The sequence below is a fragment of the Misgurnus anguillicaudatus genome, chromosome 5 (assembly GCF_027580225.2).
Source record: "Misgurnus anguillicaudatus chromosome 5, ASM2758022v2, whole genome shotgun sequence".
In the NCBI taxonomy this organism is placed as follows: domain Eukaryota; kingdom Metazoa; phylum Chordata; class Actinopteri; order Cypriniformes; family Cobitidae; genus Misgurnus; species Misgurnus anguillicaudatus.
In genome coordinates this window covers 5,531,051-5,551,109 of record NC_073341.2, presented here as the reverse complement: position 1 = coordinate 5,551,109, position 20,059 = coordinate 5,531,051, and the positions used below count along the sequence as shown (strand labels likewise).

Sequence of the window (20,059 nt, the reverse complement as noted above, 5' to 3'; positions counted from 1 at the left end):
ATAATCACACATTATGAGTTCTGCCCCTTTTGATTGTCAGGATATAATCTGTCCATGTCCAGTAGTGGGAAAATTGCTTTTATATGCTGATACTGATTATGGGACAATACATAAGCCCTTTTCACACAGAGATGACGGAAAATACACGGAAAATGCATCCAGGATTTTTTTATTTTTATGCAAGGACAATGCATATTAACATAACAGCACAGCTGTAAAATATGCCAGAGTTAGCCAAAAGGCTAGTTTTCATCTGTAGTCCTAGGCCAGATGTACAATAGGCACCCTGAAAAAATTTTTCCGGGATCGTTTGATTTTTGGTTCATTCACACTGCCAATGGTTTTCCGGAATCTGTGCATGCATTCACACGCATACCGTAAAAATCCCGTAAAGTATTTAAAGTCATGCACTTGGTAGGTTTTTCCACAGCGTCTAAAGTTTGCTTTATTATATGTGATGTCTCTCTCAAGAAACCACATGCATACATTTTAGTTTATGATAATGAGTGTGTGATGCGCTGTTCTGTCATGCTGGTGAATGAGTTCAGCTTCAGCGCTAATAGTGACGATCCCTGATCTCTGCTTCAGTCCAGTTTGCATACATTTCTCGTTGGGAATGTTGATCTGCATTTAAACGCCATCTTGCTCACACAGGATGTGTTCTGTAAATGTTACTAGTTCCTCTTTACCGGAGCGACCCCAGAACATTAACGGTATGTGTTTGTGTTCAAACAGAAGCTAATCTAACAATTTTACGAACATTTTCTTTGACCAAAGTGCTGTGTGAATGAGGTTATACACAGTGCATCCCTACAGTAAATTGTATCTCAGTAAATAAAGGGTTTCAATCCAAAGTGTAAAAAGAGCTAAATGTGTGTTTTCTCCAACAATTCTTGGACGAGACACAATATGAAGATTAGTCCACATAAACTCTTTCAGCTGCCGAGCTAAAGCCTCATGTGACATGAGCAGATTTAACTGAAAACAAAAGACTTTTCATCTGTTGAACTTTAACCTTGATCTGAGAAGAGAAAGAGTGACTCCTGTATCTCACTTTCACCTGCTATCACTCACTTTTGTCACTAAGCGCAAGAGCAATGACATTACAAAGACCTTGAGCTCAGTTTCAGGGCTTCGGGAAAAATTTCCAACACAAAAAAGCACTGCTTCTGTGTTCCTGTTCTCAAGATTTTCCTAATGCAAAACCTTGGAGTTTGCATAGTAAACAACATTGCGCAATGCAATTCTTAAACAAATCCTCTCGCAGCATATGAACTGCTTTATATGCTTCTCATTCAACCATGATGCTCTATATGCTACTCTCATTTAAAATGTCATAACTGATAAGGGTGTTTAAATGATAATAAATGTTTACATACAGGAGAGCTATATGATTGATTGTTTTGTTAGATATCATGGATATTTACATACTTTTTTATCATTTGGCTAATGCATTTGACTTTAATTTTGCATTCAAGTAACGATTGTGATCAGTAGATGCAATTATGAGAATCAAACTTATTTTAAATACCTGCATCACCAAAGATCTAAATCTTTTATTGCCTACAAAAAAGATAAACATGTTTTGCTTTCATTTCTGTAGTTTCTATAGTTTTTGTTATTATATAAAATCTAGGAGACTTTTAAAAATTAGCGTTAGTCATAAAACACATTGACATTATTCATGCTCTTTACCTTGCAGTCTAAAGGCCTGTAGATTTACTCTCAACCTAAACTGAGCCGGCACGATGCAGATGGTTTGATTATCGTTCCTCAGGGAAATCGCTATGTGAAAGCTTAGCTGACCTCTATACAATGTGTATGGACTCAAGCCTATTTAAAACCTGATGAATATTTCATCACCAGACAACAATACTTCTCCTTTAGCTTGCTATTTACATTCCAGTAGGATTGAGTTGTTTAACCATCATATGAAGAAATGAACTTCAGTCATGCAGTTCTTATTCTGCATGCGGTGCATCTGAAAGGTCTTACAGATTATCGCATGACCAACCAAACCAAACCAAACCAAACCAAACCGATGATGTCTCTGACTCTGTGTCTAACAGAAAGTATTTAAAAGATTCACCAATTCTATCCAATAGCCAATGCAAAGCCTATTATGTGTATTATACAGAAAGCAAACAGTCTTAATTCTTTCTGGTACAATCAAGATTTAATCTCTAAGCAAACTAAATGTAAGTCTTACCCGCCGATCCCCCCGTATTTCTTTTTCTCGTTGTCCTATCAGTTAAGGTGAAGTTTTAAAGCCAGAGCCGGTGAATGCACAGGTGTCTCAACACGCGAGCTCCATACTGCCGTGTGTCACTCTACCTGCGGCTGCTTTGACTCGCTCCGCCCCTCCGGGTCTTGAATCCCACAATCACGTCCCAGGGCGGTGACATCACTAGCTCACCTGTTATCCAACCACACAGGTCAAAAACGCTCGCGGCCTCTTATGCAAAACGCCGCGGCTGTGGCCGAGCATGGCCGACCGGGCTCGGCTTTCTCACCGGACTGCATTATGCACACCGGCCACAGACGGGAATCTGGTTACAAATAAATGTGGAAATCACCCTGAGGCTACAGCTGTCAACTTACCAAACCTACTGCTGATAACTGGGAACTGTGTGGACGGATAAGGGTCAGAGGGAATTAAAAGCCAAACACCACGTGAACCAGCCGATACAGATTTGCGTGAATTAAAGCTGCATTATAAAAAGAAGCACATATATGTGACACTTGCGAGTGGAGCGACTCATAGCCTAATATGGGCCTGTGAGACTAAATGATGTGGTATTCAAATTTGTACAAACAAACAAACTAAGAGTGAGCTGAAATAGACCAAACATAGCCCGGAGCTGTGAACCAGTATACGGTTGCTACGCACGCTCGTGCTGCCGGGTTAGCCGAACAAAAGCTGGAATACACACCCGGTACACACTATTTGTATGAATTCAATCATTCATGAATTCTTGATTCGATGTTCATTTTGCCTGACATTGACTCAAAAACATTTGATGATAATTTCAATCCTGTAGAATGAACAGAGACCCAGATTCACATGCTGCTGTAGGCTGTCTGCCTATATAAAAATATAGCTGTGCCAGACAGATTGCTTTTATTACACACATGGATGCGCAGCAGCACACAAATGTTACTAAATATTTGAAAAACTTTGAAAGATTAAAATGTAAAAGATTATTATTGAGTCTCTTGGAGATAAATGAGGACCGATTACAGGACTTAAGAATGACAGAAGAGCTGCTTCACCTTTAGACTGGTAAGCAGATTTTTTTGCTTTTAAAAAGTGTTTATTTTGCATTTATTTAAATTGTTTTTAAATGCTACCCAATGGATTTATTGTATATGATAACTTTGTACCTTTGTACCTTTTCCACATGTTTGTAATTTTTTTATCTCCTGTGTGTAACAAATAAAGTATTTTTACTTATGCAAATCTTTTTGTGCATTTTGTAAATTATTCTTATAAAAAACTTACAGTGATCATGCGTCATACTTTATCAGCTTTATGACTCAAATAATGACTTCTGAAGAAAAACAAAGATTTAATTACACAAATAACCATTTCAATAAATAAAACAATGCATTTTTTTTTTACATCAAACTTAAACTGGTGGTCTTTTTCCTCTGCTTACAGCAGTGCCGGTCCTAGATGCTGGGGGGCCTAAGCAAAACTTTGTGAGGGGCCCCCTGTCAGTGCATTAATAAAACCCATTCATTGTTTCTGCTTAGTTAGTTGTTAACTAACTGCATATTGTATTGTCTTACAGCTGTATATTATTCCCATATGGACATTACTTTGACACCCACCTCTGACTGATTATAACATGCAACATGCATTTGCTGTAAAGCTGTTTTGATTTAAAATGTGTTTTTTGATAAGCACTTGTAGTGTAATAAACCTGATGTAAATGTAATTTAATTTAATGAATCAAATTAAATATAAATACTAGCGCTGTCAAAATGAACGCGTTAATAACTTTAAATTCATTTTAACGCCACTAATTTTATTGACGCGATTAACGCAACGCGCAATTTCTGTTTGACCCTTAGTCCAGCCCATAGTTGAATGAACAGAGACGCAGACAAATGTGAACCTGTCTAAATGAGTCAAAGGTTTTCATAGAAATAAGAACATTAAGCAAATCGTCTAGCAAATCCAATGCTCTAAATGCTCGTTGGACATCTGAAATTATCTTTATTTATACGTCTGTAACGTTACCGTCCTCCTAATGCTTAACCTAATACAAAGATGCGTCTCAATTCATTTTGGTTTCGCTTTTACGCATGACTTAGAAAATAGACTGCAGTACTTGCTTGATGTTAAAAGAGTCATTAAGAGAAATAAAGTTTGGTTGATAATTGTTAAAGAGCGACAAGACTCAAAAGCGATCTTCTGAAAGGAAAATTCATATACAAAACAATGGCTGATGATTCTGTCAGTTCTCATGCGGCCGTCCGATCACAGTGGAGGAGGGGCGGGACAAGTATCACAGCATCCTCCAGGCGTTTTCAGACGTGTTATGGTGTGCACAACCCCTAAAAGTTAAACAATTACCCATTTACCAAACCTAAACAAACTGAAAGACAAACACATTAATGTGCATGAATGTGGTTTATAATAATTAGTTACATTTATATAGCGCTTTTCTCAGTACTCAAAGCGCTTTACATGTGTATGGGGGCATCTCCTCAACCACCACCAATGTGCAGCATCCACCTGGATGATGCGACGGCAGCCATATTGCACCAGAACGCCCACCACACACCAGCTTATTAGTGGAGAGGAGACAGAGTGATATAGCCAATGATTAGTATCTATGGGGGATGATTAGTAGGACAATGGGCAAGTTTGGCCAGGATGCCGGGGCACACCCCTACTCTTTTTCGAATAACATCCTGGGATTTTTTTAATGACCGCAGAGAGTCAGGACCTCGGTTTAAAGGCGGAGTCCACGATATTTGAAAAACGCTTTGGAAAAGGAGACTTTTAAAGGGGATAAGAGATGAGACGTTACACCCAAAACAGACCCATTACTCATTACGAGAATGGGAACAAACCCTTTAGACTGTGTGTCAGGCGCAGATAAATTTTTTTCCTGTTGTTTAACTAGCAAAAGTGGTTTCTGACACGCCACTTGTGCCAGGTGCTTTAGATTATGCGGTTAGATCATTAAAATGATAAACTATGTCCAGGTTTGGTACGTGTGATAACTTTAAAATATTAAAATAATAAAGTTAAGCAAAAGCCAAACAAAATAAAGCAAGATATACAGTTAAGAAGGAAACTGGGTTTAGCAATTATTTTATGACAACAGTTAAAATAAAGGATAGGTCTCACACAGATTTATGTAATTTTATTAAAAATGTAATTTGATTACACACATCTGTCATATAAACACGTGTAAAGATTAATTCTCGTGGTTGTTTTAAAACAGTGTGTCTTTGAAAGATTTTCCTTTCATACACCTTTACTGTAAGTGCATTACTGTACAGTAAATCTCATTTATATTAGTTTTAAAACATGCTTGAAAACAACCTCTCTCTCCTCAAAAGTAAGGGGACACAAATGAAGTTTTGATGTTTGAGTGGCTTTACAAAGTTCAACCGTCAGTACAAGGAATCTCAACCCATCCACTTTAAATCATATACATCCTCTATAGCCTAACTTATTTTTTTCTATGTATCAAAATATTTTGCTCTAAACTTCAAACATGCTGTTTTATTCCTTAAGATCAATGACTATAAGTCAATAGTTTTATGGTAAACCGTGATTGACTGACTGTTTTTTTTTTTAAAAGACTCAGTGTAAGAGATACTACTGTGTGTGACATAAGAGACAGATGAAGAGACAGAGGTCAACACTGAGGGTCAGAGGTCATGAACAGAGTCATACAATAATAAAGCTGTAATAGACACCACTATATTAATTCAACTACTTACTGCAAATGTCCTTAATTAGATCTTGACTTGCGCAGCGCAGTTTATAAGTCTGCATTATGTATCCCTGTCAATGTTATTGTCTTAAATATGCAAATGAAAATGTTAACCCACATTGTAAAAAAATGCAGTATGAACTTAAAACAACTTGGTTTTGCAAGTCAATTCAACCTACTATTTTAAGTTTTGGCTTGTGAAAAGTTGACATAACTTATAAAATCAAGTTGAAATTGTTTAACTTTAATTGTTGGTTTGACAAAAATGCTGCATATTTTTTACAGTTCAGGGTAAACAAACATAAAACATACAACAGTGTGCAACTTGAAAAAGATAACTCATGATTAAAAATGACAATAGGTTAATAATTTCAAGTTAAGCGGATATAATAAATTCAGTTGTTACAGTCAAACAAGGTCTGATGGGTAGAACTAAGTTACAATGTCTAAACTTTAAACGCTAACATGCAGACAACAAGCACATTATCTCTTCTTCAGGCCGCTACAGTGCCATTAGTACAACACAGTTGAATTGGCAGTAATGTTCTTGTTTGTTGGGCTGTACAGGCAGTTTAATTAGATAAATTAACATCAGGTCCATCATGTAAAGCATCAATGGAGCTTTTGGAAGGTCGGCTTGGCTAATGGAAGGCCTCATTAACCGAGACACAAAGGCATTGTGTTTGTGTCTATCGTGTGTGTGTGTGTGTGTGTGTGTGTGTGTGTGCACCTGCTCTGGGCTTTGTGCATGAACAGGGAGGGTTTCTTGTGTTGAGATCAGGCAACAGAAAATACATCTAGCTTTCTAATGGCCACTGTGTGTAATGACTGTAAACTGCTGTGATTAAGTTCAGTGTCGATTCATTACACCGTACCGTGTTGTTTTACTCTCAAAGCTAACTGAAGTCATCTCTTACACCTACATATGTGTTTCCTGCCAATTAAAAGCAAGCGAGTGTGTGTTGATCAGAGAGTTTCTCTATAACATCATCAGGGAATTGTTAACAGGGCTGTGCACAGAATGACTAATCTCTATGGACTATTTAGTTTCACAGGATTCAGATGAGATACAACTAACTTGGTAGGCTGGTTTTTGTAATTAAGTGAGTCATACAGTATAGCCATCAGATCACATTACTTTTGATTGATGCACTTATCATTCATTTATTTTAAGAGGCGATTTGAGCCTTGATGTTATTTTATGTGTTTTGTAACTCATTAACATCATAAGACAGCGGTGAGACTACATAAGGGCCGGGGTGGCACTGGTCCACTTAAAGTGACGGCTGGTCCACCCTGTTAAAAGAAACACTAAATATATTTGTGGAAAGCAGAAGAAATCACGCATAAATGATAATAATCTCTTTTATAATAATCGCTCAAATACGCATCATAACTATAGAAAGTTTATCATTTGCATGTGTTTCCAAATCTTGCAAATGTTAACATTCAAGCCATTTTAAGCAATTTGAGCGCAAGAAGATGCTAAAGTGAGTATTTTTCTGTGCGCAAAGACCATGATGCACAAACATATTCAAATAGACGCACACTCATAAGTGCACGCACAGAGACGCACGTTTTAAAAAGCACGCAAACACCGAATCTCTCTGTGCTTGAAAGGACAAATAAACACAAAATGATCTCGAAATACCACAGTCTTGGCAAGCATTTCCATGAAAACAGTCAGTTATGTCTTAAATTGAACGCAAACAGTTCAGAAAGAAACTAGATGTGTGTGTCAGTATATAGATCTGTGCTTATTCATTCTTAAAGTGGCAGTACCCTCAAAAAAGACAATACTTTATATGTTACTTTGTTCTTTTCTATTTTTATATGCTTAATTTCTTGATTTGGTCCTATTTAATTTAGAGATCCACTAAGCTTTAAATGTCAGGCTACGCCACTGTCATAAGAGTGTTCAAGATATCACCACATGTTTCTGAAAGTGTCTTAATTGAATTGCAAAAAGTGGTGTATATGTTAAAAGTTTTATTACTATTAAAGGATTAGTCAATTTTCCTTAAAAAAAAAAACCCTCATAATTTACTCACCACCATGTCTTCTAAAATGTTGATGTCTTTCTTTGTTAAGTCAAGAAGAAATTATGTTTTTTTTTTTTTTGAGGAAAACATTCCAGGATTTTTCTCAGTTTAATGGACTTTAATGGACCCCAACACGTAACAGTTTTAATGCAGTTTAAAATTGCCGTTTCAAAGGACTCTTAACGATCTCAAACAAGGCATAAGGGTCTTAACTAGCGAAACCATTGTCATTTTTAACAAGAAAAATAAAAATATGCACTTTTAAACCACAACTTCTCATCTATCTGAGGTCCGCGCCGGCATGACCTCACATAATTACGTAATGCGTCAAAAGGTCATATGTTACATATATGAAACACACATTTGCGGACCATTTTAAACAATAAACTGACACAAAGATATTAATGAGTATCATTACACATAACACTTGTAAACACTGGGGCGTAGTTTCGCATACGTCATCCGTGACCGTGACGTGATGATGTATTACGTTAGGTCGCGCAGGCGCATCTCAGGACCGGAGATAGATGAGAAGTTGTGGTTTAAAAGTGCATATTTTTAATTAAACAATCGTTTCCCTAGATAAGACCCTTAGGGGTTGTGCACACCAAAACTTTTACGCCCGCGGCCGGCGCATGTTTTCAATAGTTTCCAATGGAAGCTCTGCGTTTTTCAAATAAGCCAGAAGCTAGCGGTTTTCTCCTGCGCTGAAAACCGGCTGAGCGCCGAGAGTTGACAAGTATCACAGCAACCAACCGTCTCACAGCAGACGTATCAGAGCTACCAAAGCGCTTAGCTGAAGAAAGCTGGCACTCGCCGTTGTCCAGGCGTTTTCAGCTGCATTTAAAAGTTTTGGTGTACACAACCCCTTATGCCTTGTTTGGGATTGTTTAGAGTCCTTTGAAACTGCAATTTTAACCTGCATTAAAACTGTTCAGTGTTGGTGTCCATTAAAATAAGAAAAATCCTGGAATATTTCTCTCAAAAAACATAATTTCTTCTCGACTGAAAAAAAAGAAAGACATCAACATTTTGGATGACATGGTGGTGAGTAAATTATTTGGATTTTTTTTAAAGAAAATGAACAGGGCTGGGTTTCCCGATAACGATTGAACTTAGCACTTAAGAGCGCTTTCTACGAGCTACTTAACAAACATTCGTTGTTCATTTACGTGCGTTTCCCAAAGATGCACGTGAAACGATCGCTCGCAGCTGGGTTTTAAGTGCTACTTACGAGTCGCTATCCATTTGTCAAGTGCTGAAATGTCACCAATAGAATGACTCGAATTTGTAGCAGAAGCTTGTTTAGGCTAATGATCCTCAGCCGATGTGCACTAATATTTTTAATAATATATTTTCATTATTGTTCAATGATTTTTAAATGTTTTAATAATTTATTAAATATTCTTTTCCGTATTTAGTTAGGACTCGTCCCACTGCGTCCCCTTCTATTATAGTTTAGATTATTATTATTATTTGTTGTTTATTATCTATGTTTATTTATTATTATGGATTATTGCATTGTACCGTAAATATTTATTTGGTTTCTTTAATTAGATGCCATTGCCCTTCAAAACAATGTTTAGATGAATTATAGCAACAATCGGTATGAACCATTTATCAATTTGCTATACCAACTTTTACCAAAATACAAAAAACTTTTACCAACTTGTACAAAATACGTTTTCCTTCTTTATTAATTTATGTTTAGTCATTTAAATTTGATTTCTCATTTGAATTTTAAATATTTTATATTATATATTTAATATAAAATAAACAAAGAAGAACCCAATAAATAAATAAACATTTAAAACATTACATTATCGTCATTGCTGGAGTGCAATTTGCTGGTTGTCCTGCAGGTGACCTTGTTACTCTGTTGTCTTACGATGCACTTATGAATGAACGATTACTCCAGAGCACTCGTAGATCTACGATGATTTTCAAGTGCAACTTAAGTTACGAAGCTTTTGGGAAACAGCCCGTAATTCTAAGATGATTCGTACGATCGTTTTTACGATCAACTTAGCCTTACGATGCTTTTGGGAAACCCGGCCCTAATCCTTTAACTGAATAGGTATTTTATGTTAGAGACTGAAGAAAATAACATGAAGGGTTAAGAAGAAACATGTAAATTTAAAAACCTGTTCAGTTTTGATTTCTTGTTGTCTTTAAGGCATCTATAGACAACTATTTCTCATGTAATAATGTATTTGTGAGTCCTTGCATTTTCTCAATATTTAACCGTATGGGATTACTGTATAAACATTGTAAATAAAGGTTGTGATGGAGGTTTTTATCCTCGTGTATATATGTATGTGTGTGTGTGAGTGGCTAAAGGACTGTATAGTAAGTGAATGCACACACTGTCCCTGATCTGTGCTCTAACATAAGCATCATATTTTCAGATTATACACAATATATTATGACATCAAATGATTTGTACTGTATATGTAAAAGGCATTCACTGTTAGAATTGAAATGATGTTCATCTTAGTGTCGGCTATGATAAACATCTTCTGCATATTTGCATGGCATATATTTAAGATTAAGAGTTACAAAACGCACACATCTATATATGTTTTCCATTTGCTGAATTGTCTGGAAAACTAAAAATGCTTTGTATTTTAAAGTATTATATACTATAGTATATCTACATAGCACAGTGTTTCATCGAATACTCTGGCTGTTCTTCGTAGTTATTTAGTTTGTGTTTTAGAGGATGAGAATTATAAGTGCAGAATAAAGAACAACAAGACAACTCATCACCTACCTCTTTTTTTCCTCCATCATTATCCACACGCCGAAGGTTCCTCTTTATCTTCAGGTACTCGGCAGACGCCTCCTCCTCCTCAGGTGCTTTGGGTGGGGGGTAAGCAGGAGGAGGAGGTGGGTTGTGGGAGGAGTTTGATGGAGGCGGAGGTGGGGGGAACGTTGGAGGGGGTGGCAGGTGCGCAGGTGCCGTTGAATTCTGGGACGCGTCCGTAACGTCAGGATTCAGCATGTCCATATATGCCTGCATGTCTGCACCTGCTGTGATAAAACACATTCACTGATTTTTTTCGTCCCAGGGAGAGTCAGCCAACTTTGGCTTAACTTAGCACTTTACTGTATACGTTACATTATTAATATGCTCGCTTGTACGGTTTAACCGCTTTCTCTACTTCTTATATTATCTATTGATTTTCTGTGTTCTCCTCTACATCTTCTCATGTAAAGCTGCTTTGCAACAATTAACACTTGTGAAAAGCGCTATATAAATAAAATTGAATTGAATTGAATTGAATTGATTCAAGCATACATCAGCAAAGACTCATTCCTTTCAACTCTGTATGTTAGGAACTATTATAGATATTAAAAAAAGACGAACATTACAAGCAATTTGTCATCCATAACTACATACAGATCGTCAAAAAGATTTAGTTAAAAGGTAAAAGATTTAATAATTTATTTATAAAGGTATATAGATTTTTGAAAGGTAAATATAGAAAATATATATATATGCACGCCACATCCATGATGCAGCCCAAGAATATACACTACTGTGCAAGATATTGAACATTCCTACTCATTCTCTAGTATTATGTTTCGAATGATAGTTACTGTAAATCAGAGAAACTATAGGAACTGACAATAAACAACATATGTGCAAATATGCATATATTACTCCATAAAAACAATATCAAACATTTAAGGGTAACCATCTAAATCAGTGTATCAGTTTATTGAAATATTGTGCCTGAATGTGTCCACTAGAGGGCATCACTAAGACGCTGACAACAGGTTTCCATGGCAACAGGAGCAGCACTAAATAAGCTGTGCATCAGTGAGCTCAGTTTTTCCCACCATTGTTAAGATAATGTTTCCAACACTTATTAAACAAGCTGAAACATCCCACATACAGGCAATTGTGACTTCCCACGGGGAAGCTACATTCAAAATATACAGGAATAATAAAAGAGTAATCATCATATAAAATGTTTCATATTTAGAAATTTTGTTTTTGTGAGATGTGTCCCCATGATGGGTACCAAACATAGAGTCACATTACCTTTTGATTTGACAGCATTTTAGTGTGTAAAGTACTAATGTTTCAACCAATTTACACATATGCATCCAAACCAACTTACAGTGCATCACAAGGGTAACATTTTGTATCTGTATGTGTCAGGCCCGGCGCCACGGTGGGCAAAGGGGGGCGTGCCCTCCCCAGAGAGAGTTTGTGCCTCTCCAGATTTCTTTACAGATGTAAATTAAAGCATTATTGGATAGCTAATTTCAGTCATATACTTTGATATAATGATTTTGTTAATGACATGTATAATTGAATCTATACAATGAATGCAACTAAGAGTCTACAGGAATGCTCATTACTGTATACGAAGCAACAACAAAAAATTTTCTGCACATTAACACCTCCTATAATAAAATGCGGTAAGTAAGACTTCTGTATTATGTTGTAAATATGTGCGTGCATATTATATAAATGACACGAACATGTAGAGAATCATACGTTAAACAGGGTTGTATAGTGTTGCAAGACTCGTACTCGCTCCTCCTGCGGTAGTAACTCCTCCTTCCTTTTTCGAACCAAGTTGCTTTAGACAAAAACAAAAGACAAGTGTTTTAAAGTGATTGTGTTTCATCTGACCTGCAGGTGCTCGTGATGGAGGTGAGCCGCCTCTCTTCTCTCCAGTGCTGGACTGACTGGAGTTTGCCGAGTCGTAATTGGACAGCGAGCTGGAGGGCGAGCAGATGTCGAAGCGGGCCGCAGGAGCGAGGGCGCCGGGCAGGGTGGCGTTCGGGGATGAAAGTCCAGAGTCCGGCTGCTTGTAATCCAGATCTGCTGAAGGGTCCCGGGATAAGACGCGATGCTCCACGCTCTGAGACAAACCACAAATCTCAATGCGTCACTATTCTGCTCATTAACAGCTCTTTTACACCTAGTTTTTGAAAAAGAGCTGATGGTTTAGATACTCTTCCTGGTCTGTCTACAAGAGTACAGTTGTAGTGTTCCATCGGTTTCATAAACATACAAAATAATGTCTTCATGAAAATCTAAAAGTGGATTTGTTGACTAAATGAGCTCCAAAGAAATTACAAATGAATGGACACCCACCATCATAACTAAATGTCTGTGTGTGTTTGGGTCTTACCATAGTTTCAACTGTGCGGAGGTACTTGGCACACTGTTGATGCCCGTTGTACTCGGACAGATCTGCTGCTGAGAATCCATCCTGATCTCGTATTCCCAAATCCACGCCGTTCACCACCAGAATCTGACAGCACTACAGAGAGACGCGCAACTTTACAGCACTATCTATCACCAGATTATTCAATATAATTACTGACATTATTAGGTCAATAAAATATCATAGACACTTGGAGAGGGGGTTGTTTGACATGGGCCAATCCCATCCTAACAACAACCACCCTGAAAATTCGAGAAACTACATAGCAGTGCCTTCTCAACCTCCCACAGCACCCTAGTATTGATTTAATGAGAGATTGCCGTGTGAAAATTTCAGCATTTTCACTTGTATGAATATTTATCATCATTGTCAAATCCACAGGAAGCCCAGTCTTCAGTTCTCAGTCTCATAGAGAATCAGGGTCGTAGTGCTAAGACCCTCGGTTTTAACATGGTAAGTCATCATCATCCACATAGTTTATTAAACTAAAAGTATGAATGCTTAATTTTTATCTACCAGCACTTAGCTGGAAGGCTATAAAGTTTAAACCCTGGACATGTGACAGTTTAGTTGTGGTTTGAAATGAATGCAGCACTTTGTTAATGACAGCCGTCATGCGTTGGGGGAGAGAGAGCGAGAGACAATACTGACTCTTTCTCTCTCGCTCTTTCATTCAGCACACTGACAAAGATAATGTTACAAAGCAATAAAGGTGCTGCTGGTTCTGTGGAAAGTTATTGGCTTCCTGTGACCGGCAACACAACACCACCACAAGACAATACAACACTTCACTTTAGCTTCTGTTCATGTGGAGACAGACAGTGTTATTTTAGTTTTCAGTTTCAGTTTATTTTCACAATATCACAATTACACACGTTGCATTTGTTACTACATCTGAAACAGTGTTGGAGGTAGTAATTTACAAATTGAGAATAATTACCCAATTGCTCAACTACACTTTAGAAACACAATAAACTATACAGTACACAACACACTACATTTCAATGCGCCAGCTACTATTTAAAGGGGCCATGAATTTGTCGATTTTATTGTTTTAGACTGTTTTCTGAGGTCTACTTATGATGCTTGCGTGGTTTTTACATTCAAAAACATCAAAAGCTCTCTGGAGAAATGGTTCGTCTGAAGGGGCGGGCCGCATTGAAGACCTGGACGTAAATGCCCACTGCTATGATTAGACAGCTTCATTACCCATCATTACATGTGGGGAAATGTTTTAAAAACATTCATGTGTAAAAATAGCAGCCGAACACATATATGTTTGAGCCACAAAAGATTCTGGGTGCTAAAGATGATACACATAAATGACAATACGTATAGTAAAGTAGAAATAAAAATTTAAACTCGACGTGACTAAATTACCGTAAACAACACAGTAAGCAGAATATAATCCGTGGCTGGTAAGTTCTTATCAATAACTTTGTATATTTCTATTGTACTTGTGAGGTTGCTCTTACATACACATAACGTTACATACCACAGTTATATCATAAAAAGCTTTGTTGAGTGTTGGAACTTTCAAACGCAACTTGCCTAAATTACCGCATACAACACAGTAAGAATCTAAATTGTGGCTGGTAAGTCCTTCCTTATCACTTACTTTGTATATTTCTAGCATTATATTACAGTCGTATTGTTAAGTGTTGCACCTTTATTAATTGTTAAATGTTTTTATGCTGCGTTCCAGGCAGGTTTTTAAACCCTATGCGTTCCAGAGCAGCCTGTAACTCGTGTTTTTACAACCTTCTACCAGTGAAAGTGCACTGGAACGGCAGTCAAACCCGTGACTTCCCACCCGTGAACTCGTACTAGATCGATGTACTCCCAGTTCAGAGTCGTGAGTCGTGGTTTTGAAGTCGTGAGTTACGGGTTACAGGTTGCCTGGAACGCCGCATTAGTAAATTAAAACATGGATGTTACAACAGGACATCTCTTACAAAGCAATAGTGAAACGCAGTAACGTTATCTTAAATAAAGTAAAATGTTTTACTTACTGTGTGTATACTGCTGTGTCATTTTTGTCAGATCCAATATAAGTGTTGCTTTTAATCACAGTCTCTGAAAATCCAGCATCGACTTGCTTCTTAACAAATTAATCCGCGGTACCCTAAGTAAACAAACACTCCCTACGCGAGCTGTACTTCTTCAAAAACAAACTTTAACCACGCACTCCTAATGTTATGTTCCCAGTCTACGTTATACAGCATCGGTGTTCTTCCCTGATGGTTCTTCCACAGCCGAAGACTCTGTTTCCATGGTTACTCATAACAGATCACCGCGTCAAAATAAAAGTCTCTCAGGAGTAATGTATTTAAAAGTCATTTTGGTTACATTTGGCGATCTTTAAAGACATGTTTACTGATTGTTGAGACACTGCATGGTTTTGGTTTGCCCCTGGCCCACACGTGTCACGCAAAGCTGTGGGCGAGGCTACAAAAGTGGTCATTGTATTTGGGTTTGGGGAGGTGTTTCAGTTTTACTCTTATGACGTTTTCAGTTTTGAAACTTGCAGGATGTTTATTTGTATTTGTAAGTATGATGACATCTTACGGTATATAACAAATTATCAAGTTAAAATTGATTGTTTTATTCACCGCTCCTTTAATACTTTTTAAATCTTTGATTGTGAAAATTGTACTTTAAAATTTCACTCTTATTCTTTTATTGTAAAATACAATAAACAGAACACACACACGCATGCACGCACGCACACACACAAATTATTAAATGGATGCTGTACTATTGAGAGAATAAATGCCCTCCCTACACCGACCACTAACCCAACCCAATAAATTCTTTTATTCTTAAAAAACACCTGTTAGGCAATTTATTGTCACATTTCGAACGTTTTCTTCCTTTTTATGTGATAGGAAAAGGGAGGAGAGTGAGATTGGCAAATGGTGTATTTAATTAGTACAATAGATTTTATAGCCTGATACCTCCAGCTCGCCATTCTCTGCTGCGTCATGAAGGGGCGTCCCACCCCAGCTGTCCGTCACGATTTCCCCACCATGCAGGAAAAGCCAGCTGAGTACTTTGGCGTGTCCACGGCTGGCAGCGAAGTGCATGGCTGTAGCTCCATCATTATCTCTGTCTGCCAGACTGATCTCTGTAAAACTCATCTGTGCAGAGACAAACCACACCACATACACCTAAAACATGTGAACATTAACAAGCTTGATCTCAAGACATGATGGAAACAAAAATACACGCATGACCAACATCACGGTCACACACCTGTTTAAATGATTAGATAATTCCCATAGGGGTTCTTTGCAGCATTGTCATGCAGTAGGAGGACCACTTGTGTCAAAGGTTCTTAAAAGTGCAATTTCTTTCTTACCTGGCAAATTCTTGCAAAAGGCCTACTCAAGGCCTTGTTGTGTTGCTTTAGAGAAGTCAATAAAAAAACGCTCGCCGCGCTGTAGTTTAGAAATAACTTTCACTTTCCCACCGAGTTTACCAGTATTTTGGTGCTGATGTGTGAATTATATCTTACTGGTAAAACAGCACATTTTTGTATTTACTGGTAAGGTCATTCTGGTAAATTGAGGGTAATTTACAGAAATTACTGTGTGAAAGAGGCTAATAAGTGTAACCAAATTCTCTGGACACATACTATATGTATTAAAATACGTTTGCGTCAAATCCGCTTAATTCCACCCTCAGACCATTAAGAAATACTGTTTTGTGAATAAGAAATCATGTGGGTTTTGCATTTAAGCTCTTCAAATATTAATGTAGTTTTTAGATGTAGGCTCACTGCTTTCACTTTTGTAAGCATTTGTGCAAATAAAAAATATGTAGTAAATGTAAGGTTTATGTGTTTTAGCTCGTGTCTTTTATTTTGAATTAGTATTTTGTACGGTCATTGTAGTCTTTTGTGTTACCCATTTTCCATTGTTTTTATTTGTTATTAAACATAGTTAGGTGCTGTTTGTTCATGGCTCATGTTAGTGGATTATTGTTTACCATTTGGATTAAAGGCGGAGTGCACGATATCTGAAAAACGCTTTGGAATAGAGTGTCAGGCCGACTACCAACACACTTGTAGTCAATCGGCAGTAATGTGTGTGTCTACCAAATGACATCATTGCCGGGGGTATGTGTGGGGCGGGTCTATCAACAGAAGGTCCAGATTCTATTGGTGTAGGGGCGTGTTCGTTTAGGTGATTTCAAATGTCGACATTGGATTTCAGAGATCATGGACCCTGCCTTTAATAAAACCTTAGGGTGTTTTCACATATACACTGTTTAGGTCGGCCCAAATGATGTGTCGCTCCGAGTACGGTTCGTTTGGGTCAGTGTGAACACAACAGCCGCACTTGGGTGCACACTAAACGGCCGCTCCGAGACCGCTCTAAACAGGTGGTCTCGGAGCGGCTGTCGCCGAACTCTGGGGCGACCCATCTGTGGTGTGAACGCTGCTGGACCTCGGGCCGAACCAAATACAGGAAGTTCTCCACATGTTTGAGCCACTGGGCTTCCGTTGTGACGTGAGCCGGGTGTTATATGGTGGGTTAACAACAAACAAGCCAATCCTGGTCCGTTGCAGAGATTCGCTGTCTCCTTTACGTTTGAGCTGATGATTTTATAAATGCATAGCTGTCCTCCACACACAAATAGTGACATTACGGGCTTTTAGCAAACAGCTCCGTGAGAAAGGCTTTAATAGAACAGCTACGAAATTTCGCGTTAAAGCAAAGAAACTTCGCAAAGACGTGCATCGTTTATCTCCACATCTTGATAGCTGCGCTCTCCCTGTTAGGCTGGTTGTCGTGGAAACGTGGGGGTGGTCATGAGACGGTAAGAGCTGTCAGAGACCAATGACAGCGCTGACCGTTGTCACGTGGTGTACGGTGCGGCATTTCGAGTACAGTAAAAAAAATTATATGTGAACACGGACCGCACTAACTGAAAAATGATACAATGTATTTTGGTGCGCTCCGAGGCCTCACCACGGTGCGCACCAACATATGTGAAAACACCCTTAGTTATTTGCACATAGATTTGGGCTTTCCCTTCTCATGATTGGATGGCATGTGACATCTGGGCTAAAAATCTATACTGCTTAAAGTGATAGTTCGGCCAAAAATGAAATTAAACCCATGATTTACTCACCCTGAAGCCGTCCGAGATGCATATGTCCATCATTTTTCAGACAAATACATTTTCAGTTATTTTAGAAAATGTCTTCTATCTTCCAGCTGCTAAACATTAAAGTTACGGAGTCGAGCTCCTTCAAGTCCAAAAAAGGATCCAGGATGATAAACAAATGCCTTCTGAGGGTAATCCGCGCAGTGTGTTGTTGTAGAAATATCCATATTTAAAACTTTATAAACAAAAATAACTACCTTCCGATAATGCCACCATCTTAGACTCCTCTGTATTCAGGAGAGAGTATTAGCGTAGTGTTCGCACTTTTCTTAGTGATGTATGACAAATTCGGAGGGCGGGGGGGCACAGAGAAGCACCACAGAACCCTCCGTAAACTGCGTACACAGTGTGAATGTGGACACGACTAAGATGGCGGCGTTACCGGAAGCTAGTTATTTTCGTTTATAAAGTTTTAAATGTGGATATTTGGTAACACTTTATTTTACGACCCGCAAAGTACCACATAATTAAACCGAATTTACAGCGTACCTATTTGTAACAACAGGGTACCTCTACAATACGTACTTGTAGGTATATGGGAATAATATTTTAAGTTTGGGATAATAAGGGGGTAAGAATATAAAGAATTATAAATTATTTATACTCTAAGTATTTTATAACAACAGGGTATCTATTGTAATATTACGTGGTATGTATGTCTTAGTCAAGTCTATGGGGAAATTATGTTTTATTTTTTATGAGTTTATTGTGAATTTTTCTTATTGACTACTGAATGTTGAACAGTCGATGTCTATGAACCACTTCGGCAAATAAATATAACAGCACATCACTTTTATTTTAGTAGCCTATATTACTTGCTTTTAATAACAAAAGTCCAGCTGATTTAATGTGGTTATCTTTTTTTTAAGGTAAGTACAATAAAAATAGCAACTTATTCCCTATTTACCAGGAAACTCTAACATTTGCGGACCTATTTGAAGTGGTGCTTTGCAATTTTGACTCTGAAACTCAAATGACACAATAATGACCACAAACCACTTTGCAACATGTGTAAACACAAGTATTTAAGCCAAATATAATTTATGCAATGGCAAACCAGAATGAAACAACAGCAGATATCAGCTCCCGCTAAAGCAAAAGACGACTACATGCGTAGGCTACTGCGCAGGTGTAGAGCGCGTGGCCGTCTGCAGGAGGTTTGCTGGAACGCGATCCTGAGGTGAAATTTCTTTTTTAAAAACTTTCTACACTATGGAGTACGGCTGCGAGTGATGTGAGCAGGATCCGCATGCTGAATAAGGTGACTGGTTTTGTTAATACATGACTCACACATTTCAAACAATGTTTTTTCAAGACAGTTGCCAGCTAACAGTAGCAGCAAGTTAGCTAGCACATAAATTAGCCTAAAGTTAATAACTGGCTTGGAAAACTAAGTTTTTTGTCAAGGCACAGTGAAGAAACATTTACTGAAGGCTTTCTTTTATTTTTGTATATATAATGCAGAACAACATTTGTGAGACGACATCAACTCAACATCCGAGTGGACAAGAACAGAGGAAGACTAGCCGCAAAAACAATGAAAAATTGTCATGACTTTTTATTTGAAAATAAAGTTTTGTGTTAATAAATATTAAGTGTTTTAAAGATGTTTTGAAATAAGTTGTTTTAAAATAAAATAACAATATTCTGTATGTTTATGGTATTTACCCTATAACATTTATAACAAGAG

At 37.7% G+C, this 20,059-nt stretch overlaps 1 protein-coding gene across 3 annotated transcripts in view; it reads right to left on the bottom strand.

Moving 5' to 3' along the window:
* Positions 1 to 20,059, bottom strand: part of espn (espin) — a 72,617-nt gene that overhangs the window by 31,538 nt on the left and 21,020 nt on the right. Inside the window, exons 4-7 of one of the 3 annotated variants that reach the window (XM_073867443.1) lie at positions 16,152 to 16,364; positions 13,159 to 13,290; positions 12,654 to 12,885; positions 10,776 to 11,032 (exon numbers count right to left, since the gene is read on the bottom strand). In XM_073867443.1, the coding sequence (XP_073723544.1) occupies positions 10,776 to 11,032; positions 12,654 to 12,885; positions 13,159 to 13,290; positions 16,152 to 16,364 (834 nt within the window). Of the gene's footprint in view, positions 1 to 10,775; positions 11,036 to 12,653; positions 12,886 to 13,158; positions 13,291 to 16,151; positions 16,365 to 20,059 lie in introns of all 3 variants that reach the window. The other 2 variants (XM_073867442.1, XM_073867444.1) reach the window with 2 other exon arrangements.